This window comes from Portunus trituberculatus, chromosome 23, assembly GCF_017591435.1.
Source record: "Portunus trituberculatus isolate SZX2019 chromosome 23, ASM1759143v1, whole genome shotgun sequence".
In the NCBI taxonomy this organism is placed as follows: Eukaryota; Metazoa; Arthropoda; class Malacostraca; order Decapoda; family Portunidae; genus Portunus; species Portunus trituberculatus.
Genome location: NC_059277.1, coordinates 15,155,324 through 15,180,440, shown reverse-complemented (window position 1 = coordinate 15,180,440; position 25,117 = coordinate 15,155,324). Strand labels below are relative to the sequence as shown.

The 25,117-nt window shown below is 43.3% G+C and overlaps 1 protein-coding gene across 6 annotated transcripts in view; it reads right to left on the bottom strand.

Moving 5' to 3' along the window:
• Positions 1–996: 996 nt before the first annotated feature.
• The window catches only part of LOC123507947 (protein disabled-like), a 78,230-nt gene continuing 54,109 nt past the window's right edge, over positions 997–25,117 (bottom strand). For 4 of the 6 annotated variants that reach the window (XM_045261303.1, XM_045261305.1, XM_045261304.1 and 1 more), the window contains 3 exons: positions 16,013–16,093; positions 11,160–11,336; positions 997–8,410 (listed from right to left, as the gene is read on the bottom strand). In XM_045261303.1, coding sequence (XP_045117238.1) covers positions 4,247–8,410; positions 11,160–11,336; positions 16,013–16,093 — 4,422 coding nt within the window. In that variant the 3' untranslated portion in view covers positions 997–4,246. The remainder of the gene's footprint in view (positions 8,411–11,159; positions 11,337–16,012; positions 16,094–25,117) is intronic. The other 2 variants (XM_045261306.1, XM_045261308.1) reach the window with 1 other exon arrangement.

Genomic DNA, 25,117 nt, shown 5'->3' with positions numbered 1-25,117 from the left:
TCCACCACCACCATCACCACTACCACCTCTAATGATCTGCTCCACTACCATCACCAATCACCTCCACCATAAATGACTTGCTCTCTCTCTCTCTCCTGGCATTATTACCACGATCTGTATCACCATCACCATCTATTACTACTATCACCGTCACTTCAACTGCTAGTGCGACAACACCAGCACCACTAACTCCTTGACTACTAACAGCACCACCATCACCAAGATCAACATCACTATATCTGCGACCACAATCACCATCGCCAGTAATGATTTTTCCTCCCTCAGCAGTAATGATTCGCCCTCCACCACCACTATCACCAAAATCAATAACAATAACTCACCCATCTCCGTCACTGCTTCGTCCACCACCACCAACTACTACTACTACTACTACTACTGCTTCATTCGCCACCACCACCACCACCATTACGGTATAAAAGTTAGGCCTGGACTAAAATAACACGATAAAAACGATAGTAGACTTAATGATCTGAATTGAAAAAGTTAAAGATGAATAACAAAATATTGGAATAGAAAAACTAGAAACGTAATAAAGTTAAATGTTAAAACAAAATTAAGAAGGTAAAGCAGAAAAATTGAATAAAATAAAATGGGCAAAACAAGAAGGAAACAAACAAAAGTAAATAATAGATAAGATCATGAATATATCAAAGGAAAAAACAAATGAATAAAAATGAGCACGAATAGAAAGGACACGCGTCTGGCTATGGAAAGGAGCAACAGTTGCCAAGGCGTGTCAGGCTCACGTCTCGTCCCTTCCTCCTCCAGACAACCTTGGGGGAGTGGCGCCCTCGGAACACGTGCCAGACAGGTATACAGGTGTGGGCGTGGCGAACCGGGGTGGAGGGAGGAGGTGGGAAAGGGGAGGTGCAGGAGAGGGGAGGGGTGAGGTGGTAATGCATGAGAGGGGAGGGTGGAGAAAGGGAAGGAGGGGAAGAGACACGTGGGGTAAGGAAGGATAAATAAATGCACTCGGCAACTTGTTACTGTTATTACTATTACTTGAGTTACAATATTTTGTACAGAAACTATATAATAAATTATTTTTTCCGTCTGACAAGTTTATAAAAATGCACTTCTTCGCCTCCTCCATCTTCTCGTTTACTACAGGATGCATTACTGCAGGAGTCTGTTGAAGTGCTGAGTACGTGGTGTGGTGGCGCCTGAGCAGTTCACGTTCCGAGGTGTGGTGCTGCGTGGGGCGAGCAGCGTCTTGCAGCACCACGGCAGCACTCACTACTGCCGGCTTGTATGCTGCTGCTACTGCTGGCCCGCTACCCTCCATCCTGGTGCTACTGACTCCGGCACGTCCTCACCTGCGGTCTCAGCGCGCCGGGACATGTACCGTGCATAGCTCAAATAAATGAAACAAACAAGCATCTTGCAGCACTGCAGAGCCACTTGTCCCTGGCGGCCCGGAGCTGCTGGGAGGAGGCGGCGGCGGCGGCGGCTGAGGCTGCTCCTGTGTTCTCGAGTATTCTATACAAGCTTTGGCCAAATATTATTACAACACCATCATGAATAATGCAGACATCTTACCATCTTTCTCTCAGAGGATGCTAATAACACTGCAGTAAAACCTTGAATGAATTAACACAGCAATTAGTGAACGAACAGTGAGTGAGTGAGTACTCGGCTCCAATGATGATTGATTGCACTTTTGCATCAACATTACCTGTGTGTACCTTGAGGCTCGCATGTTCAGGTGGGACTGGAAAATATTAGACATCAACGACGAACGCATAACAAAACACTGGTAAGAAAAATAAAATGAGTCTTTCCTACACAACCTATACTCGCACTAAGACATAGTGAGGCCGTGCTCTGACACGCGCTGCCCTCTCACCACCACTACTTCTGAAGGCCACGGAGATGATTAGTCAGGTTCTCATGAGTGTTCCCAATGATGATGTAGATTCCTTAGTAAAACTATCACTAAAATCATGAAAGTACACCGGACAACCCAATACCTTCCACTAGAACCTGCTGAAATAGTGGAGTCAGGACGCCCACACGTTTGAGAGCACGGCCCCAGCAGGATTTCTAGGGTATAAAAGTCTCATGCAAGGTTTTGTTTTCTTCTTATGTAAATACGAGATAAAAAGAGACAGGTTAATAATACAAGACAATTAAAAACGACATAACATTCCCTAAAAGATAAATAAATAAATACAAATAAAAAGAAATCGAGAGGTAAAGTTTCAATGTTTTCTTTTTATAATTTCAATTATAAAACCAATCACTGGATTCAAAGATATTGTGACATTGTGTGTACCTTGAAGAACGGGAATGTGAGCCTTAATATAGACTTCCATGGAGACTGCGTTACCTCCAAGATAGCGTAAGAAAGTGAATACTGAACTAAACCTACAGACTGGCTAAGGAGGAATAAATAAACGTAGCCAATAGTCAAGATCTGGAGTGAATAGTAAGAGTAACAAAGATAACAACAACAATACTTCTTTTTTGTCCACTGTCTTACCTATGACTGTCCACTGTTATCATTACCACGTATGAGTATCCGCTACAATAACTCTACTTAGTATCGAACATAATCTTTGGCCCTCGTTTTGTGAGTAACACGGGATTCTGAAGCAAACTTATGAGCGTTTCACAACTAATCGTAAAATCCTACCGAAACGAAATCTGAAAGGAGGGTGTGAAATGAAAGAGGCCCAGTTACCTCGTGTGTGTGTGTGTGTGTGTGTGTAAGCTCGTATCTCTCGCCTTTTAGTACCGAATTACCATACTACTTTCACTAAGTTTATGTATGATATTTGCACACACACGCCATTTCAGCTGTGTGTGTGTGTGTGTGTGTGTGTGTGTGTGTGTGTGTGTGTGTGTGTGTGTGTTACAAGATCATTCATTGAGCTGTCAAGATTACCTCTACAAAGACATATGATGATGATTGGACTCAAAATACACAAACATGGCACCGCTGGTTCCGACTCAGAGCTCAACACGGGACTCGGAATGTGGGACTTAACTGCTACTCTTAACCTTCAGTATAAAGTGGCTGAGTGCACATGTAAAAATATAAACAAGTCTATATGTAAAACGTTTACCATTAACACTGAGGGAGGGTCGGGGTGGGGCAGGGCTAAGGAGGAAGGTCCTGCGCTAATAATATGTATGAAAAAAAGAAGAAAAAAAAAGAAATATAAATGGTGTGATGCGGTAATATTTCTAGACATTTTTCACCACCTGTAGTATAATTTTTTTTTTTTTTTACAGTCAACACAGAAAAGTGACCAGAGTCCCCAGCAGACGACACAGGACACCCGATCACAGCTTGGTTATATCAGCAAACACACTACGCATCAAAGAAACTTGCCCAATGATAGTCGGCACATGAACAGCGTCTCTCGTGCAGTGTCTCCAGACAGCCACTGTACTGCCACTGACAGACAGATAGACAGACAAACCAACGTGACTGTTCTGTCTCATCTACAGAAGGCTGAGCTCTGAGTACTTGTGGTCTTTGCTACACGTGATCCCCTGCTATTCTCCTCCTTCAGTCCTACGACACCACTCTTACCTAATGACTCGATGCATTACACTGAAGGAAATAAACTTAAATCTAATGTAAGTCCTCACTCAGGAACACAGTCTAGGTCTCTCTCAACACTTGACTCAACACAAAAGATACGTCAGAATGAACGCTGCACAAACTCATCGATTTGACACGCAACACACACAAATCCAAGGAAATATAAATGTATTGCTGACAGCAGGTGACAGGACAGGCAGGAGTGGTTGATTTTGAGTGAGAGTCACACAACTCTCAACAAGACCTGAGAAATAAGAAATGACCATAAACTGAAGCCCGTGACAGATTGGCAAGGACTGGCGGCAGCTTCTCAGGCACTTTCCCAACACCTGGCTAACCTAAAACTTTAATACGAAAATCTATTTGTGGAGTTTGTGAAGACTTTGTGTTGATACAAGAATCTGGAAACACATAATCAGACCTGCCACGCAACACGTTATGGCTGCTCTCTTCAGCCAAGTGCTTTGTTCGGGAACATTATAAAATAAAATCGATATACAATTAAAAATACTCTATGCATATGCAAGTCATAAATTTTGATACTTAGGACAATATGACACATTCCCTATCTCAACACATAACCTTATTTTGATGACACTTTACTCTGTCAAGATCATTTGACTTCCCCAACCTATCACTCATCCCCGGCCAGTCAGTTCTCTGAAGCCTGACTCAATGGTCCTTGGAGAAACTGAACTTATCAAATGGCTCCTCCCAGAAGGGGTCGGCCTCCCCCTTTGCCGCTGTAGCCTCACCAGTCTGCTCTTCTGCGGCAAAGAAATCGTCGGCAAAAGGATCACTGTTTCGGCGGAAGATATTCACCGACTCTGACTTTTTCATATCAGTTGGAGTGACGGAAGGGAAGCGAGCTGTGATCTTGAACTCCTGCTCATCCTCAGGGAAGACATCCTCCAGGGCATCCTCTGTCAGCTCAGGGGACCTACCGGGGGTCTGCTGAGATGCACCGCCTGAATATGGGGCCTCTGCTGCTGCGGCCTCTGCCTCCGCCTTCTGGAAGGCATTCTCAAAGTCAGCAAACTGGAACTCTCCTTCAGCACCCTTGGCTTCTGTCTGCGTGGTGCTGAGCTTCACACTGAATGGGTCGCTTTCTTCTCCCTCTTCTTCCCCTGTGGTTGCTGCTGCTGAGGTCTCTGCTGGGAAGCTGGCAAATGCACTGTCAAAGTTGACCTCCTCAGCAACACTTCCAATGATTGAGCTGAAGTTGTCATCGAATGGGGAGTGCCTGATGTCACTGCCCTCACTTCCCACACTGAGGCGTGAGGGAACCCTGCTGCGGAGGGGCCGAGCTGACGTGGGCGGCGTGAAGCTGTCGCCAAAGGGAGACTTGCGGTGCTCTGAGCCGGAGCGGGAGAGGCGGCCGTGGTCTACAGAAGCCTTGCGGGAATCCTGACCAAAGTCATCATCAAATGGCGACTCGTGTGCAACATTCTTGTGTTCCTCATGAATGGAGTGCAGGGAACCAATGGACTTTTGGTCGTCGTAAGGAGTGTTTCTGTGGGAGCCATGCCAAGAGTCATCGAAGGGGGAGCTCCTCGCATCACCTTGTTTTGTGAGGCGGCTCACCTCACCCTCCAGTGATGGCTCCCGCTCGCTCTCCACCTCCTTGAGCACTTCGTAACGATCGCCACGGTTCGTAAAGTCATCATCGAAGGGGCTTTTCCTCTTACTACCCAGAGTGTCAGTGGGCGGCTGCAGGGAACTCTCAACAGGGAACTTTGAAGGCGTGTCTGAGCTTCCCCTGGAGGAGCTGCGCTGCTTGGGCTCCACGCTGGTGAAGGGATCATCAAACCCTGAGCCAAAGCCATTGTCGTCACTCGGCTCCAGCCTCTTGGGGTCTACAAAGTGATCTGTGAAGGGAGACTTGAGGGAGCCGTCCAGTGAGGTTTCTTCATTGGTTACTTCCTGGAAACTGGAGTACTTGTCCATTTCTGAGGTTGAGGGTACAAAATTATCATCGAAGCTTGCAAAGGAAGTCTCAGATTCTGGCCTGGTTCTCCTACCAGAGGAGTGAGCAGAGGAGGTGCCAGCACCGTGGCCCAGAGTAGAGAAGTCGTCGGTGAATGGAGACTTCTGGGCATCAGCATGGTGCAGTGGGGGCCGTGGTGTGGGCTCCTGCAGGTGTGAGGGGGAGTTGACGGGGGTGAGGCTCTTCTCACTCATGGTGGCTGCTGAGAAGTCGTCATCAAACTTGGCATCAAAGGTCGGCTCAAAGTTGTCGTATTCGCTGATCTCTGGACTCCTGAACACTGTGACACACTCCAGGTCATGGTTGGGGGGATGCCACTCCTTGTCCTTCTCCAGCTCCCCAGCCTCCCCGTCGTCACTCAGGGAAGACTTGTGCTCCAGGGAGTCGTGCCGCAAGTCATTGTCAAAGTTTGCCTTAAAGGTTCCTGAGGACACCTCAGACACCTCCTCTTCCATGGAGTTCTGTGGTGTCAGGAAGTTTTCATCAAACACTGACTTCTGTTTGGTGACAACAGTCAGCTCCCGGAAGACAGCATAGCGGTCCTCACTGACGGGAGCGCCCACAGCATGGGTGACCGGCCCTCCCATGCTGAACTCAGGTGGCTCCACTGGACTCTTGGGGAACTGGGCATCAAACTCGGCAAACATTTCATCCTCACTGAAGGGAAATCTCTCCTTGCTCTGGTCTCTGCTTGGCACCCTAGACCGACGGCTGGGCTTCTCTGGTGGACCTTTGAAGGTCTGAGTTTCCTCAAAGGCCTTGGAGTCTTTGTCTCCATGCCTCAGCTGCTGCTGGGCCAGGCAGGCAGCCAGCTCCACCACTGTCATCCTGGCCAGTTCCTCCACTGGCACATCCAGGGTGGCAGCCAGCTGGTCCAGGCTGGTGTTGGCCAAATCCACGGAGGGTGGCTTCTGGATCAGCTTGGGTGACTTGCCTGGAGTGGACAGCTTGCTGGGGGTGGACTCCCGGGAGGTCTTAGGCACGGCACCGGTCACCTCATGGGTGGGACTGACGCTTGGCTTGGGGAACTGGAAATTTTCAGGGTGGGTGGGCTTGGTACTCCTGCAGGGAATGAATGCAGGTTGGGAGGAGGTGGCATGTGAGTACCGAGGCTTCCTGGCAGGGATGGGGATGGGGGGAGTGTTGCCCTCCTCAGGGGACGAGTCATACTCGTTGATGTAGTTGTAGTGTGCATCTGTCGTGGTGGGAGGACGGGGGGGAGGCCTGAGGGTGACGTGTGTGGGCTGTCTCTTGGGAGGAAGGGGTGGAGGCTCAATGTGAGCTGGTCTAGGTGGAGGCTTGGGGGCCTCCTCATAGCTCAGGTTAAGATCGTCTACAGGGAAAGGTCGGCTCTCCAGTTCAGGGGAGGAGAATTGTTCCACCTCAGTAAAACGTCCACGCTGCTGTGGGCGCAGGGTTAGGGTTGCAGAGCTGGCACTTAGCTGTTTGGAGAGGTGAGAGCGTGGCCGGGGTCTGGGGCTGAGGCCTCCCTCACTCAGCGCCTCGGGTGGAGTGGGCGGCGTGAGATCACCACTGGCATAACCCCGGTGCTCCATGTCCACAATCTCCCACTCATTCTCAAAGCTACCCTGTTTTTTGAACTTGTGGCTACGGGGAAGAGTCTTGGGGCTCTGAGAGGTGGTGGCAGCGAGGAATAGCTTGCTGCGCGTGTGGGACACAGGCGAGCGGTGGGAGTAGGTGAGGTGTGGGGAGTCTGGCCCAGATGCTCTCCTACTGGTGGGCCGTGGGACAGGGGGCGGGGAGAAGGGAGGGGGACTGTCTCGGAATGACTCTGGTGGAAGAGCCACTGTGAGAGGACCACAGGGTAAGGGGGGTGGCGGCTCATCCGGTATGCTGCTGGACATCTCTGACCTCTGGCTCTTGGGTGAGTCGCTGGGGAAGGCCGGGAAGTCTGCAAAGCCTGAGGAGGGGAAGTGTGACGCTTCATAGAACTCCTTCTCTGATGTCTGCTGGAAACGGAAGTCCTCATGGCCGAAGGAATCTGGTGGGCTGAAGGACTCTGTGAAGGAGTGGGAGGTGATGGAGGTGCTGTGGACCGGTGTGATGTTGGCCGAGGAGGCACGCTTCGAGGTGATCATGTCAATGGAACGTGGTGTTGTGGCATACAGCGAGGAGGATGACACCAAGGCGGACACCTCTGGGGGAATGATGCCGGGCTGTGTCTTAGGGGAGCAGGGGATGGATGCCTCCCCATCCCCTAGCTCACGCAGCACTCGCCTTGCTGGCTTACGCATGTCACTGAAGAAGTCACGCTTGTCCACGTACGGCCGGTTCTTGCCGGTGCCAAGTGGGTCAAGGTCGGTGAAAACATCGTAGTGTGGCTCCTGGCTGGAGGCAGCAGAGTCCTCAAAGTCTGCCTTGTACCACTGGGCATCAAACTCGTCAGTCTGGTGGGGAGCCGCTGCTCCAGCATCACCACCTACTGCCGCCTCCCCCTCACCAACACTGGGGTCACTGATATTATTAAACGAGCCACTGGGAGCAGTCCTGAACTCCTTGAAGGCCGCATACCTGTCCTGATTATCACCGGCCTCAGACACCTTTGGGGCATCACTTTGAGCGGGTGGGGGAGACACACTGTCAGGGAAAGTCACCGGGAACTTGGCAAAATCTTGGCTGGCTTTATGGTCGGCACTCGCACTGGCCCCAGCCTGGTTCTGTGAGGTCTGGGAGTGGTGGGAGTCATGTCTGGTGCGGCCAGACACGGGGGGAGGGGCCAGCGGGGCAGGGGTGGGGGCTGTGCTGGCGGTGATGCGGGGCTTGCTGGTGTCAGCTGAAGGGAACAGAGGCTTGAAGGAGTCGCCAAAAGGATCGGTCTTCTCACTTTCCTGAAAATGGTCATAGGAAGAAAACAATTAAGTGATGAATGATATTTTGTGTCAACCTTTAAGCTAATTATGAAAAGAATGGGGCAGCCTTTACCTCCGCCTCTCACTCCACATTTACTTTTCAAGTGTAATATACTTTCTCCTTCAGCAGTGGTGACTTCATGAGACTGTGACAAACTGCAAAGGTACATGACATGAGATTCATCACACATTTTGTTACTTGTCATATTCACAGCTGACTAGACTTAAGAAATCCTTGTTTATGAACCAAAACTGACTAATCTAGAAGTTTCACACACAAGAATAAACATTTGGAAAATCAAACCTAAATTCATAACAACTTGCAAATAAAACTTTCCATAAATCTAATGGATAGGAAATTACAATATGACAAAGCCAAATAATCTCTTCGGTGGTTAAAATTTCAATAGGAAAGGATAAATACTAACACCAGCAAACTTTAGAGAAACACAAATAAAAATCCTACAAGGTATGTGAGCATAGCATCGTTCTTAGTGCATAGTGTGTCTGGCTTAAGGTGAAATCCCGTCTTAAATAAACACTGCCTTCTGAAGCTCCTAATCAGTCGATGGATCAACAAGCATAAGTGCAGAAGATTAAATTTACAGGTCTAAAGCACATAAGCCTCATCCAGCTACCGAGGAACCAGTGGGTTGGTGGTCATGCCCAGACAGACGCCAGGACAGTCACTGTGGGTGCTGCCTTACTACTGCTGTATATCCCTTGGGTGATGCAGTGCCTACAGTGCCCACCAACACTACCCTACCCTCCTGGGACACCACATCCTTACCTCTACACCACAAGAGACAGACACACAACCACACACTTGGCCATTCTAAGGATATGACCTGTGCAAGTGGATAGATTCACATAATGTCACTGCACTTCTAGGTGACTTGTGCGTGTCTGTGCCATGTGCAGCTAGCAACTGACTCCCTCACAACTGAACAGAAGGGAAAGAAGACAGAAAGGGTGAAAGGAGTGGTGTTCCCTCAGCGACCTCACTCCACCTGGTCTCGGTTAGATGCAGAGCAGAAAGCAAGTAAGGGTGAGGATGATTGTCGGCAAGGAGTGTGTGGGTATCCTGAATATAGAAATGAATGCAGGGTGGGCTATTAATGTGTATCTTGAATAAATAAAGGTGAAAGTTTGCAGAGAATTTTGTACTTATCTTGAATAAATAAAAATGGATGGAGGATGAGTGTTGCCAGGGACTTTATCCTGAGTTACTGAGGATGAATGGAGAGTTATGTTGGCAAGGAGTTTATATCTTGAATGACTGAGGGTGAATGAAAGCTAGATGGAAGGTGAATGCTGGTAGGGAGTGTTCATCCTAAGTTATAGAATATGAGAGAAGTATGAATGGTGGGTGAATATTGGTGATAAGGGCATTTCCTGAATAACTGAAAATAAATGTCTCCTGACAAATTCTCACCTGATGAGTCATTAAAATTTACATTGCAAGATAATGGAAGCTATGCTATACAATCTATCTATACTCATACACTAGAGACTGACAACCACCTTACAGCTCATAAACTACAAGCTATCTACTTAAGGATGCAAAAACTGATCACCTTTCTCCCTCCACACCAAGTCTCACCACACAAACACAGAGGAAAGCTCCCAGGTTCTCTCTGTCCCTCTTAGAACTGAACCACATCTCACTCTCTATACAGTCTTATCAGAACATACCATGGAAAGAAGCCCATGTCCCTTCACTATGTTGCTCCTAGCTCCTTTCCAGAGTTGGCTAAATGGTAAACTATCAAGGCTGGCTAACGAATGATGGTATACATATTGTAGTAGGTAGCTTATACTTGAAATAATGCTGTCGTGTGTTAGCAATCATATCACTTGGAAATTTCTTATTTGTAGCTTTGAATTACCTATAACTTCTCTCACTAATTCAGTCAATTTACAACAGTGAAATTATGTAGGTGTGTATGTTACCAGTAAATCATGAGTTAGTGTTTGATCCATGACTTTAAAGCACCTACAATTCATGTTCTCTAATCAGATTTATTAGCATGTATTTTGATTTACTATATGTTAAGTTTCTGGCCTCTATTGCTTTTATTTCTCACTCTCCCAGCCATTCACTGCCTTCACTGCCCTCCATGTTTCTTCACTCACTTTATTAAGAGATGTGGTGGTGGGGATAAAACCTGAACCTGAGGACATCTCCACTAAGTACACAAGTCTGTCAGCCAACTCTCTCTTGTGACAGTCCTACTACAGATAGTGAATATATGAATGAGTAGAAGTGTTTGTCCCACCATGTGTAACAGTGATAAAGCAAGACAAAATTTGTACTACTCTGAACAGCTACAGGAATTATAATGTAAAATGTGTTCTGGCTTGAGCATAAATATGTATTGTTAAGAAAATCACCAGAGCTTGCTTCACTGACTGTGCTCTAAAATAGTGATGATGATAATGAGCCAACTACACTCCACTTCCACTACAGCCTCCCTCGTCTCCTGTGTGGTCTGGATGGTTGCTGCTACGAGCGAGTCTGTCTATAGCCAACCTGAGGTGAGGGTTCCGGTGCCCTACAAAGCTTGGTGAGTGAGTTGCATGAGACATGTAACATGCACCATCCCAGCATGGCCCCTGGAGCGTGTGGTGAGTGGCGGCAGGGCGGGTCAAGGGATATACAGTCAGTGGGTGCAGCGAGGTGACTGCCATCTACCATGCCTATGCAGCGATGCCACACCAGTAATACCTTCTGGTTCTGCTGAGCTCGCTGCTGGCTGAGTTCTGAGAGCCCCTTCTGAAGGGAGCTCAGTTCACTTTGAAGGTCTAGTAAGTCTGCAATAGCCCCCCCGGCCCCACTTGTCAGACTGGCACTCACTATTCCACTGTCACCATTGGTGCCGAACAGCCCACTCAGCGACGACTCCTGTGGGCAAAGGAAAGAGGCAGTTAATAAATGACGCTGCAACACTTAACACCTCAGGTACACCAGTCCCATTGCTCATATGGGCCAAGGTTACTGATCACTGCCAGCTCTTCAGGAGGAAATGAAGGCTGGCACACTTGGAGAAGGTTGGTGCACTGATCAGAGTAATAATGATACAGATCCTTTATTCTTAAGGCAAATGCTTATATGAATACATACACCTAAAGAAGACAGGAAGGAGGATGTCCCTGGAGGAGTTACTACTGCACTGAACTGATTGATAAGACTTACTACTTGTAACAGATGTTTTGTCTATAATATGACAGTTACTTATCAATACCTACATGAATACAAACACCTGAATAAGAGTGGAAACAGCTGTAAATGAAGAAATTACTGGTGAACTGACCTGATATATTAAAGACTTGATCATAATTTTTTTTATTCATAATATGCCAAAGTTACTTGCCAGTACCTACATGAATATACCTACACCAGGGGAACAGATGAAAAAGGCCATTATTGGAGGAGCTTTGAGTGCACTGGACAGATTATGATTAACCTTAGTTGATGAGGAGGAAAAGTTAAAGACAATCATGTAAACACACTTCAGTACATTAGTAACCACCACCACAGGACACACTGCTGCAGCCACAGAAGTCACAGTGCTGCACTACACAGGCAAAAATAAAAATATGAGTCTTGTCCCTCTGACTGCTGTGACATCTTAACCTGAACAAAACAAAGACACCACAGACAGCTACCAAAATATTTAGTGCTTGTATGTAAGGTTAGATTTTTGACCCATGAGAAGTCAATGGTCACTCAAGCAAAGTAACAAATGTCATACTGTACCTGGCAGTCAAATTGCGGGATAAAGAGCACAGTTCAAATATCTAATGCCAGAACTTCTTAATTTTGCTCCGTGAAATATTCTGTCGCTAAAACAAAGCAAAAAGTGGCATAATGTCACCAGCAGCCAGAGACATAAAAATAAATGATAAACACTACAACAACTTGACATTGCATCACAGCTTCAACATAAAAACTCGCAAGTAAAACACTGCACATATATACACCATACAAATCATATTATAAGGAATACCCAAATGTCTTTCTTTTTTTTTCCATGCAGACTGGCAAAAGAATTTAAGCATTAAATCACCACGATGCTTCATGCACAGCTAACAGGAAGGAACAAACAGGAGGATAGTACAGAAGGTCACTCCCAGCAGTCATGTTACAATACCCAGTCAATCCTGTCAAACAGAAAGTGAATATAAACAAAAATATAAACTCATGAAGTGAATGTAGTGTTACTGTTTATCTTTCTATTTAAGACATTTTTGGAAATAGTGATTATAAAGAAATATATAAACTAATGATAACAATATAGGTAGGTGTCTGATGTTTATTTTCCTGTGTTACATCTTATAGAATGTGACATAACTGCTTAGGGGAACTGTAGTCTGCTTGCTGTTGACTCACTTAGAGAGGTAAAGATCAGGAAGGAGCATTATCTTTTCCATGCAACTTAAGTATAACAAGCCAAGCAGCTTCAACAAAACCCAATCAAACACCAAGACAACAATCAGCAAGGCACTGGTGGTTAGAGTAAGAAACTTGCCTCCTCAACATCTACAAGATGCATTCTCTCCACAAGGTGCGCACACACACACACACACACACACACACACACACACACACACACGCCCGGTAGCTCAGTGGTTAGAGCGCTGGCTTCACAAGACAGGGGACCGGAGTTTGATTCCCCGGCCGGGTGGAGATATTTGGGTGTGTCTCCTTTCACGTGTAGCCCCTGTTCACCTAGCAGTGAGTAGGTACGGGATGTAAATCGAGGAGTTGTGACCTTGTTGTCCCGGTGTGTGGTGTGTGCCTGGTCTCAGGCCTATCCAAAGATCGGAAATAATGAGCTCTGAGCTCGTTCCGTTCCAGCAGATCAAACAGTGAAACACACACACACACACATCCCTCATACTTACATCACAGCTGGATTCACCTAATCAAGGAATATTTCAGGGTTATCTAGGACACAAGTGAAGGTAAGTGGGAAAAGAGACACATGGTATCCAAACTACTACAAGAAAATAAGAACTTTAAATGAAAAAGTGTTGACAAAGATGATAACTGAAGGTATGGATTAATTCACTACAATGTTAAAAGGTTCATGTTGTTTTAAATTTAACAACTATGACTGAAAATATATTAAGCAGTTTACTCAAATGATTTCAGATATGTTAATGTGTTATGGTACAATGCACATACAGTAATCTGCCTAAGCTCCTGTGGTGTGTTAGGGTGGTCCATGAGACTGTGCCTTTTCATCAAGGGCCAACAGGGCTAAGTGACAATGCTGTGTATGAGTGTAAGGCACTTTGTCTATGTCTGAACCACATTATGTGGGATTGTCAGCCTGGTATACAGATTGATAGACAGATGAAAACACCAAAGCTAAATATGTCAATCTTCCTACAAAGACATACATTCATTGCAACACAAATTGGCAGAGGGAGTAGTGAAGTGGGTGTCTATGTAGTATGTACAATTGGCTCCCTATTTGATGAAGCAGTTTTTCTGCCTATAATTCTAATAAAAGTGACATGTGGTCCTTCTTTCATGGCAGTTGTCTTAAGATAAAGTTGCCTGTGACATGTATCATAAGACTGCCTTCTTCCTCTCCTCCACATTTTTTTCCCTATCCCTCCTCAGCCACATTCTTCTTACATCTTCTCCATACCCACCACTACACATAAAGCCACACATACATAGACATTCTTATATACACACTGAGAAACAACTAAAGTACTGCTGGTACAGACGAACAAACAAACACAATAAAGTTCTCATTAATACTTGTACCTGCAGACTGGCTTGCAAACACACACACACACACACACACACACACACACACACACACACACACACACACACACACACACACCAAATGCCAATTATATATGTTAAACATCAATTATACAGCTGATATGTGCCACACATATACAGACACACACATATACAGGGCATTTAAGATAGAGGGAGTGTAGTATTAATACCATACCATACCTCAGCACAAGACTTCATCACCACAACACAACACAACACACACACTGCCCCACCGCACCACATCTCACCATACACCAGTCCTATCCTCAGCACTTCTATTCTTTCCAACCCTCGCTGGACAAGTTAACATAATGATATGTTAAGGTAATTTCTCAGGATTTCATGTGTTTCTAAGTGTTTTTAAGACTGGGTGGAGGAGGAGGAGGAGGAGGAGGAGGAGGAGGAGGAGGAGGAGGAGGAGGAGGAGTGTGAGGGGGAGAGCAGAGGAGAAGGACTTACTAAGAAGATGTGAGAAAAACAAAAATCTTGGTGCTAGAATAACACTTGTTTTCTTTTTATCATTGGGGATGGCAATTTTCTATATTTGACTTATGACCAACAAATTAAAACAAGGCTTAAGCCATCATAAAATCAAGTCTGGCTGTGCTTTTGTTTCTGGAAAAAAATAACAATTGTCATTTCATAAATCATGATTTTCTTTCTAATTCACATGCCTAGGATTGCTTCAGTGTTTGATTGAAGACTTAAAAACATAAGAAACATGACCCAAGTAATAATATCCAATAAAATTTAGCCTGACAGCACATATTTTCCAATCCAAAATAATTATGTTGACAAATAAAACCAACTATTTTCTTTATACACGGAATTTGTGTTTTCTTTATCTATCAGGAGAGCAAAATTTTTTGGTATACATAATGCAATATAATCTAGGCTGGCTGTGCTTTCCTTCTCTACATTACAATGTTTTAGTAATGCCACTGGTGAAAATTAGATATTTCCTTGGAATTCACACAATTAATACTGAACCCATTAATGTTTTTATATTCTGGGTACTTTAAGTATACAGGGCCGAGAAACAATGTGACTTAATATAGATTACAACTTCTGACCAATGACATTTAACTGTTAAAATCCCTTGAGTTGAGATGTCACTCTAGGTAAAAGTAAGGGTAGGAAGGCTGCTTCATCAAGTGGGGAGTCAGTACATATAAGTGTGAATTAGTCTGTTTACATGTTAACACATGCCTCAGAAAGGGCACACACACACTGAGTCTTGGGTCCTCACAATACACTGAAGAGACATTCCCTCACATTAGTAGTAAATCACAATAAGGCCCATATGCTGAAACACTGTGCTCTCTCACCATAACTATTTTCAAAGGCCATAGAGATTATTAGTCAAATTTTTAAGAGTGTTCCTCTGATTAATTATGTAAAAATCTTCTTAATCTGTCACCAGAACCATAAAAAAACACACTTAAAAATCCACGTCACATCAACTAGTCTTTGAAAAATAGTGGAGATGCAATGCAGAAGTGTTTCAGAATGTGGTTCTGTGTTACAAACCAAGACACATCAAACAATACCAGTCCAAACACAACACAGCAGGGGAGTGATGTGGCTCCCTTCATACACTACAGAGGCTACATACACATACAGAGTTGTTCAGAGATCACAGAAAGAAACTTCCAAAGTACAGTGACCACACACACATTTACACATACACAAACACACCCACACACACACACACACACATGAGCAACACTTGGGCTTGCAAAACAGGACACAACACCTGCACTGTCACTTGCCTTGAACTCTCCTTTTTCTCTGCCTTCCTCCAGCTGTGACCTGGCCTTCTCTATCTCCTTCTTCTTCAGCTCATACACAACCTGCAGGGCACAAAACACCCCCACTGTAGGAATGCCAACTCTTGCACTATCTTCTAGGCAACACTTAGCAGGTACAGTAAGATGTGTGCTTCTTCTAGTAAGGTGTGTGGTTCTCCTGTGTTACATTGCCACATATTGTGTAGGTAAGAGTGGGATGAGGTGAGTGGTAAGCGGTAATATAGAATGAAGCAGAGGTACAGTTTTATGAAGTGACAATATATTCTACAAAATGTTTCAAATAAAAAAAATATGACCATCATCATAGTCACAGATATTTGTTGAACTTTCAAACAATTAAGACATGAGATCATTATTTTTTTGGATAAGCATACTTGATTCTCTAATATTTAGCATTATCTTCTTCCATTTATACTCACATTTCTTTGAGTTGAGTTCTTGAAGCTTTTCAAATAAAACAATTCATGTGTTGATTCAATTTATGGACATGAATTCACGAGATATTGTGACATTATTCTTTTGCAAAAACAGCTCTCTCTCTCTCTCTCTCTCTCTCTCTCTCTCTCTCTCTCTCTCTCTCTCTCTCTTCCCTACCATTTCAGCTCCTGCCTCATCCACTCTCAGAAGAAAGTTTTGAGGATTAAATATACTTCTATTGCTAATTTCTGAAGAAAACAATAATTGAAACATTAGAGAATATACACTTCTGTTTTCAATTTGTGAGGAAGACCACACAAATAACACAAAGAATGAAATACACTTCTGCCTCATCTGTATTTCCTTTCACCAGCACAGTCATTACTACATACAGTGTTTCCAGGATAGTGGTAGAGAAAGCATAACAATTTTATAAATGATCAAACTGGTGTTGATGCTTAAAATAAATGTTCTACAGTGTTCTCAGTCCCAAGAAACAGATATGAAGGTTACTTATCATCCACACAAGAACCAGTACCTTTCAGAAGTAAACACATCTCTGTGCAGGATGACTGAGTCTGGCTTCCAACAGAGAAGATTCAGGAGAACTATACATAGAAAAAAATCACCAAATCCAAATGACTAAAATATTTCTAACATCTTCACCACTGTATGTGTGTGTGTGTGTGTGTGTGTGTGTGTGTGTGTGTGTGTGTGTGTATTTACCTATTTGTATTTACCTATATGTGTATTACAGGGCCCGAGCTAAGCTCTCTGTGTCCTGTCTCCTTGTCCATTCCTGTCATATCTCTCTTTCATCTGATTGACACACACCGCATCAATGACATCACTGCTCAGTTTGTTCCACTTATCAATGCTACGATGCGGGAAACTGTATTTTCTCACGTCATTTAGACAGATGTCTTTATTAGCTTTTTCCATGTCCTCAGAGATGATTACTTGTGGTCACCTTCATCAACTCTCTGTCCAGCATGTCAATCTTGTTCACCAATTTATACATAGTTATCATGTCTCCTCTTGTTCTTCTCTCTTCTAATGTGGTCAGCCCCAGCTTCCTCAGTCTTTCCTCATAGTCTAACTCCCTGAGTCCTGGTACCATCCTTGTTGCCAGCCTCTGTACCCTTTCTACCTTCTTCACATTTTTCTTCATATCGGTGACCAGACACAAGCTGCATATTCTAACTGGGGTCTTATTAAGGTACATAATATCTTCTTCATCATTCCTTCATCTAGGTAGTGGAATGCAAGGCCAATATTTTGAAGCATGTTATATGTTTTCCAAAAAATCTTGTTAATGTGTTTCTCCGGTGACAAAGTGTTTTGCACGGTTACTCCTAAGTCTTTCTCCTCATTGGTCTCTTTAATTTTCTCATCACCCAGCCTGTAATCCCAGTTTGGTCTGTATCTACTTCTTCCCATTTTCATAACATGGGTCTTGTCTATATTAAATTCCATCTGCCACTCCTTACTCCACTCATATATTTTATCAAGATCTTCCTGTAACTTGTTACAATCTTCCACATTCCTTACTCTCCTCATAATTTTAGTATCGTCCACAAACATGTTCATGTAACTGTCAATTCCTACTGGCATATCATTAACATAAATCAAAAACATGATGGGACCAAGCACTGACCCTTGTGGAACTCCACTGGTTACCTTCTTCCACTCGGACTTCCTTCTTCTCACCACTGTTCTCATTTCTCTTCCCATTAAGTAATTTTTCATCCATCTTGCTAGTTTATCATTTACTCCTCCAATCTTCTTTAGTTTCCACATCAGTCTATTGTGTGGTACTTTATCAAAGGCCTTTATCAAGTCCAGGTAGATAGCATCCACCCATCCCTCTCTATGTTGTGGTATGTCAGTCACTCTTGAATAAAAACATAATAAATTGGATACGCACGATCTTCCTTTTCTGAAACCAAACTGTCTTTCACTCAGAATGTTTTCACTTTCTAGATACTCACTCCATACCTTGCACAATATACTAGTCAACGATACTGGTCTATAATTTAGCGGTTCCATTCTACTACCATTCTTATATATAGGCACAATGTCAGCTCTTTTCCACTCTTTCGGGACTAATCCTGTTCGTATGGAGGTTTCCACAATACCAAATACGGGGTTCAACAATTGATCCTTACATTCATTTAGCAACCTCCCAGATATGCCATCAGGCCCCATTGATTCATTAATATCCAGATTGCTTATAATTTTCCTTACATCTTCCTTAGTAACCATGATGTCCTGCATTTGCCTTATTTCTGTAGGTCTTCCTCCCATAAAATGCTCCTCCTTTGTAAACACTTTGCAAAAGTTGTCGTTCAAAATTTCAGCTATATCTCCAGCATCCTCATATACTTCTTCCCCATTTTTTACCTTTTCTATTGCCTCCCTTTTATTAGTTTTCCATTTATGAATTTGTAAAACATTTTTGGGTCACTATCACAGTTTTCCACCACCCTCTGTTCATATTCCTTCTGTGCTGTTCTCCTTACTTCAACATATCTATTCCTTGCTGTTTTGTAAACTTCTCTTGATAATACATCACTGTTTTTCTTAAGTTTCTTCCATGCCTTTTCTTTGTTCTTTTTGCTTCTTCACAATTTCTATTAAACCACTGTTTATTATTTAAAGTCCTCTTTCTGTAATATGGCACAAACTTTTTCACAGCAGAGTTATACAAATCCATAAATTTATCGTATTTCAATTGCATATCCCTTTCCTGGTATACCACGGACCAGTCAATTTCATTAAAGAACTCCCTTATATGGTTATAATTTGCCCTAATATAATTTAATTTTTCCTCCCTCGTTCCACAATCTTATTCGTGCTTAATTCGTATCCAGCTCAAAGCTTAGGACATCATGATCGCTTCTCCCAAGGGACATTTATGTTCAATTTCCTCTTTTAGAGAGATGCCCCTGGTAAATACCAAATCCAACCTTGCTGCAACATCTTGTCCCCTGCACCTTGTTGGTGATCTCACCCACTGTGTCATCAAGTTATTTGTTGCTACCTTTAACAATTCCTCTGCCCACTCACCACTGTTCACCACTTCGTAGTCTTTCCACACTATTTCTTTACAATTGTGTGTGTGTGTGTGTGTGTGTGTGTGTGTGTGTGTGTGTGTGTGTGTGTGTGTGTGTGTGTGTGTGTGTGTGTGTGTGTGTGTGTGTCATTCACCAGTCTACTGGTCACCCAGCCAGCCTTTCCCCTACGGAAAGAGCTCAGAGTTCATAGTGACCGGTCATTGTGTGTGTGTGTGTGTGTGTGTGTGTGTGTGTGTGTGTGTGTGTGTGTGTGTGTGTGTGTGTGTGTGTGTGTGTGTGTGTGTGTGTGTTAATTCACCTCCTCAGTCGCTTGTTGGTCACCCAGCCAGTCTTCCCCATTACACGAGCTCAGAGCTCATAGACCAATCTTCTATTGAGACACATCACACTCCACACCAAAGCAGGCCACAACCCTCAGTTACATCCCTCCTATTTACTGCTAGGTGAATCCACACATTAAGACTTGCCCATTTGCCTCGCCGCTTCACTCAACCCTGCCCTCTCATTTAGTCACTCTCCACTACACTGTGTGTGTGTGTGTGTGTGTGTGTGTGTGTGTGTGTGTGTGTGTGTGTGTGTGTGTGTGTGTGTGTGTGTGTGTGTGTGTCATTTTTTTTTTTATGTATGATTTCAGCCACACAAGGCTTGTGCTGTTCTGTCTCCTGATCTGTTTTTATCCAGATTTTCCTTACATTTATGAATTGTCTTAGCACACACTGTTTCATCATCAAGTGTGTGTGTGTGTGTGTGTGTGTGTGTGTGTGTGTGTATTTACCTAATTGTATTTACCTAATTGTAACATACGGGAAAAGAGCTATGCTCGTGTTGTCCCGTCTCCATATCTATTAATGTCCAGCTTTTTCTTAAAATCATGAATATTCCTTGCGTTGACCACTTCCACGTCTAAACTATTCCATGCTTCCACCCTTCTATGAGGGAAGCTATATTTTTCACATCTCTCCTATAAGTGGCCATTTTAGTTTTTTCCCATGCCCTCTCGACATTCTTCCATTCCACATACACAGATCTTCCCTATCCATTTTTCCATGCCAATCATCACTCTGTATATTGCTATCAGGTCTCCCTTTCTCTTCTGTTTTCCAGGGTTGGAAGTTGCATTCTTTTCAGTCTGTCTTCATAAGTCAAATCTCTTAAGTCAGGCACCATTTTCGTTGCAGCCCTCTGTACTTTCTCTAGTTTCCTTATGTGTTTCTTTAAGTTCGAGCCCACTGTATTGTTGCATATTCAAGCCTCGGTCTTATCATTGCAGTAATTATTTTCTTCATCATTTCTTCATCTAGATATACGAACGCCACTCTTATGTTCCTCAATAAGTTCAATACTTCTCCAATTATTTTGTTTATATGTCTCTCTGGCGATAGGTCATTGGTAATTGTCACCCCAAGGTCTTTTTCTTCATGACTGGTTTTATGTCTTCATTTCCTATCTTGTACATACTCCTGATTCTTCTTTCACTCTTGCCAAACTCTATTTTCTTGCATTTTGTCGTGTTGAACTCCATTTGCCATGTACAGCTCCATTTCCATATTCTGTCCAAGTCTTCCTGGAGTAGTTCGCAATCTTTGTCACATCTCACTTTTCGTAACAATTTTGCATCGTCTGCAAATAGGCTCACATAACTGGACACCCCATCCACCATGTCATTTATGTAGACTGCGAACATTACTGGTGCCAACACTGATCCCTGTGGAACTCCACTCTCCACCAATCCCCATTCTGATGGTCTGTCCTTAATTATTGTTCTCATTTCTCTTCCTACCAAAAGTCTTCCATCCATTTTAGTAAACTGCCATGCACTCCTCCTACCATTTCAAGTTTCCAGATCAGTCTCTGTGTGGTACCTTATCAAAGGCCTTTTTAAATCCAGATATATTCCATCAGCCCAACCATCTCTTTCCTGTATTACATCTATCACCCTCGAATAGTAACATATCAGGTTTGTCGTGCATGAACGCCCTTTCCTAAAACCAAATTGACACTCACAAAGTATGTCATTTTTCTCCAAGAAGTCTGTCCATCTAGTCTTCACCACCCTCTCACACATCTTAGCTACCACACTTGTAAGTGACACTGGTCTATAGTTCAATGGGTCTCTCTTGTTACCTGATTTATAGATTGGGACAATGTTAGCTCTTTTCCAGTCTTGGGGCACTACGCCTTCCCTTAATGAGGCATCAATTACTTCACAAACTTTTTCTGCCAATTGCTCCTGCATTCTCTTAAAATCCATCCTGATACCCCATCAGGTCCCACAGCTTTTCTCACTTCTAAACTCCCATCATGTTCTTGATCTCCTCCACCGTTACTTGAAACTCCTTCATAATCCCTTTCTGTTCCATTACCAGTGGTTTGTCAAAAGCAGTCTCCTTTGTGAATACCTTCCGAAAGCATCCATTCATAGCCTCTGCCATTTCCTGGGATCTTCACTGTATACTCCATTTACTTCTAAACTTTCAATACTTTCTCTATTTTTGATGTTGTTGTTCACATGTCTGTAAAAAAGCCTTGGTTGGTCTTTACATTTATCAATTATATCCTTTTCTTGTTTCTTTCTTTCTTCTCTTCTAATCAACACATATTCATTTCTTGCTCTTTTGTAACTTTCCCACTGCTTAATCCGTCTTTTCCTTCTCCACCTCTTCCATGCATCCTCTTTTCTTGTTCTAGCCTTTTCACATCTATCGTTAAACCAGTCCTGCTTTCCAACTTCTCTATGTTGTCTTATTGGTACAAATTTTTCTCACCTTCTTTGTATATTTTTATAAATTCCTTCCACTTTTCATTTGCTCCTTAGCACTCTTGAATTTCATCCAATTTGTCTCTTGAAAGAATTTCTTTAGGTTTCCAAAATCTGTCTTGGCATAATTCCATCTTCCCACTTTATATTCTTCATTTCTTCTAGATTTCTCTTCGTCTATCACCTTGAACTCCAAAACTGCATGATCACTCTTTGCTAAAGGGCACTCCACCCTCATCTCCTCAATGACCATTGGCTCTGTACTAAAGACCAAGTCCAGTCTTGACGATGCTCCCTCTCCTCCAAACCTAGTATCTTCTTTGACCCACTGAGTTAACACATTTTCCATTGCCAGTGTCAATAGTGTATTTCCCATGTTGTCTCTGATCCTTCCATTGACCAGTCCTCCCAACACACCTCTTTACAATTAAAATCTCCCATCATTATAGTTCGTTCACAGCCACCCAACATTTCTTCCAGACATGTTCCTGTATCACTTATCATTTCTTCATATTCCTGTACTGACCATGCATTTGTCTTAGGTGGTACGTACACCACTATGTAGTGCCTCTTTTTCCTTCATTAGTTTCTGCTCTGATCTTTAGCACTTCTGCCTTTCCCATACCTTTTTCACTTGATCCACCTTTATATCTTTTTAACCAGCAACATCACTCCTCCTCCCATCTTACCTACTCTATTTCTTTTCCAAACGTTATATTTCCTTCTCCAACCTTCATCAGGTCTTCTCCTCTCTCAGTTTTGTTTCAGTAAGACCCACAATATCTGGGTTCTTGTCCCTCAAGTAATCGTTGAGTTCTAAAATCCCGATATCACTCCATTTATGTTGGAATACATTACATTTCGCTCATATGTAAGTTTCTTTAGTCCTTTCTTGCTGTACTTTTCTGGGTTATGAACCACTTCCTCAGTCTCATATCCAAGATTCTCCAGAAAACTCTTTCTTCTCTTCTTCTGTCCTCTCTTCATTTTTTTTCAAAGCCTCCTTTCTCAACTCATTTAACATTTCTCTTTCCTTTTCACCGAGATCTCTTCTCAACCAAATCTTCCTTGTTGTTTCCTGCTGGGCTAGCCTCCATGACTTCTCCACCAATTCATCTACATCCTTTTGTGACTTAAGTTTGATTCTTATTGGCCTCATACCTTCTCTTGTGAACTTTCCAATTCTATGGAAGTCCTCTATTTCTTGTACTAGGTCTTTTCCCTCCTCTTGCACCACATTAATGATATTATTTATCACCTTTTTATGTTTTTCTCTCTCCATTTTACTCGGTGTCTTATCCTCCTCCACACCAAATATCACCACACATCTCTTTTTGTCTACAGTTTCCCTCACCAATGTCTCATTTGACTTAATAACCTTCACCACTTTCTCAGCTATCTTCTCTTCTATGATCTGTTGATCTATAATTTCAGCAAGGCCCAAAGTTTTCTCCCTGACTCTTTGATTTCCTTTTCCAGACTTGCAACTTTGTAATTTACCTCCTTTCTTTCCACTTCCTGACTTTTTTCCATTCAGCCTGCTTCTCCATCACTTTTCCTAGAGATTCTCCACATTTTTCGCAATTCACTTTAATTAGCTTAACTTCCTCTTTCAGTGCTGCATTTTCCTTCTTCATATCGGCACAGTCTCTCTTTACATTGTCATAACTCGTTTCCAGGCTCCTCATACTTTTCAAACAGTTTGTTTTTTTTTTTTTTTGTGTTTAATTCACCATCTGCTGGTCACCCAGCCAGTCTTCCCCATTCAGCTTAGAGATCATAGGCTGATCTTTAGACTGAGACCACAACACTCCACACACACAAAGCACCACAACCCTCAGTTATATCCCCACCTATCTACTGCTAGTGAACAGGGGCTACACATTAAGAGGCTTGCCCATTTGCCTCACCACCCCGGGACTCAAATCCAGGCCCACTCGACTGTGAGTCGAGCGTGCTAACCACTACACTACATGTGTGTGTGTGTGTGTGTGCGTGTGTGTTTACCAAGTTGTATTTACCTAGTTGTAGTTTTACAAGGCCTGGGCTTTATGCTCCATATCTACACTTATCCAATCTTACTTTAAAAGTATGCACACTCGTTGCAGACACTACTTCTTCATTTAAACTGTTCCACGTCTCAATACATCTTTGCAGGTAACTATATTTTTTAACATCTCTCAGACATCTTCCCTTCCTCAGTTTCTTACTATGCGATCTTGTGCTTCGAATGTCATATTCTTCTCTCTGGATTAGTTTCTCATTATCCACTTGATCCATTCCGTTAATCAATTTATAAACTTGTATCAGATCCCCTTCCTCTCTCTTCTCTGTTCCAGGGTTGGTAGATCCATAGCTTTTAGTCTCATCTAATATGTCATCCCTTTAAATTCTGGAACCATTCTTGATAGCCATTTCTTTTAGTCTCTCCAATTTCTTTATGTTTCTTTTTATGGGGGTCCACACAACTCCTGCATATTCCAATCTGGGTCTTATTTTAGTACTTATCAATTTCTTCATCATTTCTTTGTCAATGTAGTGAAATGCTAATCCAATATTCCTTAGCAAATTATATGTCTCTCTGAAAATTCTATCAACATGGCTCACCAGTTGATTGTTTTCTTCTATCGTCACTCCCAAGTCCTTTTCCTTTTTTACTTTTTCTAGTTCTACTCCATCTCCCATCTTATAGATTCCCACTGGTCATCTTTCATTTTTTCCCATTTCCATGACATGGCTTTTGTCCACATTGAATTCCAACTCCTATTTTTTACTCCATTTCCAGATCTTGTTTAAGTCTTCCTGCAGCATTTC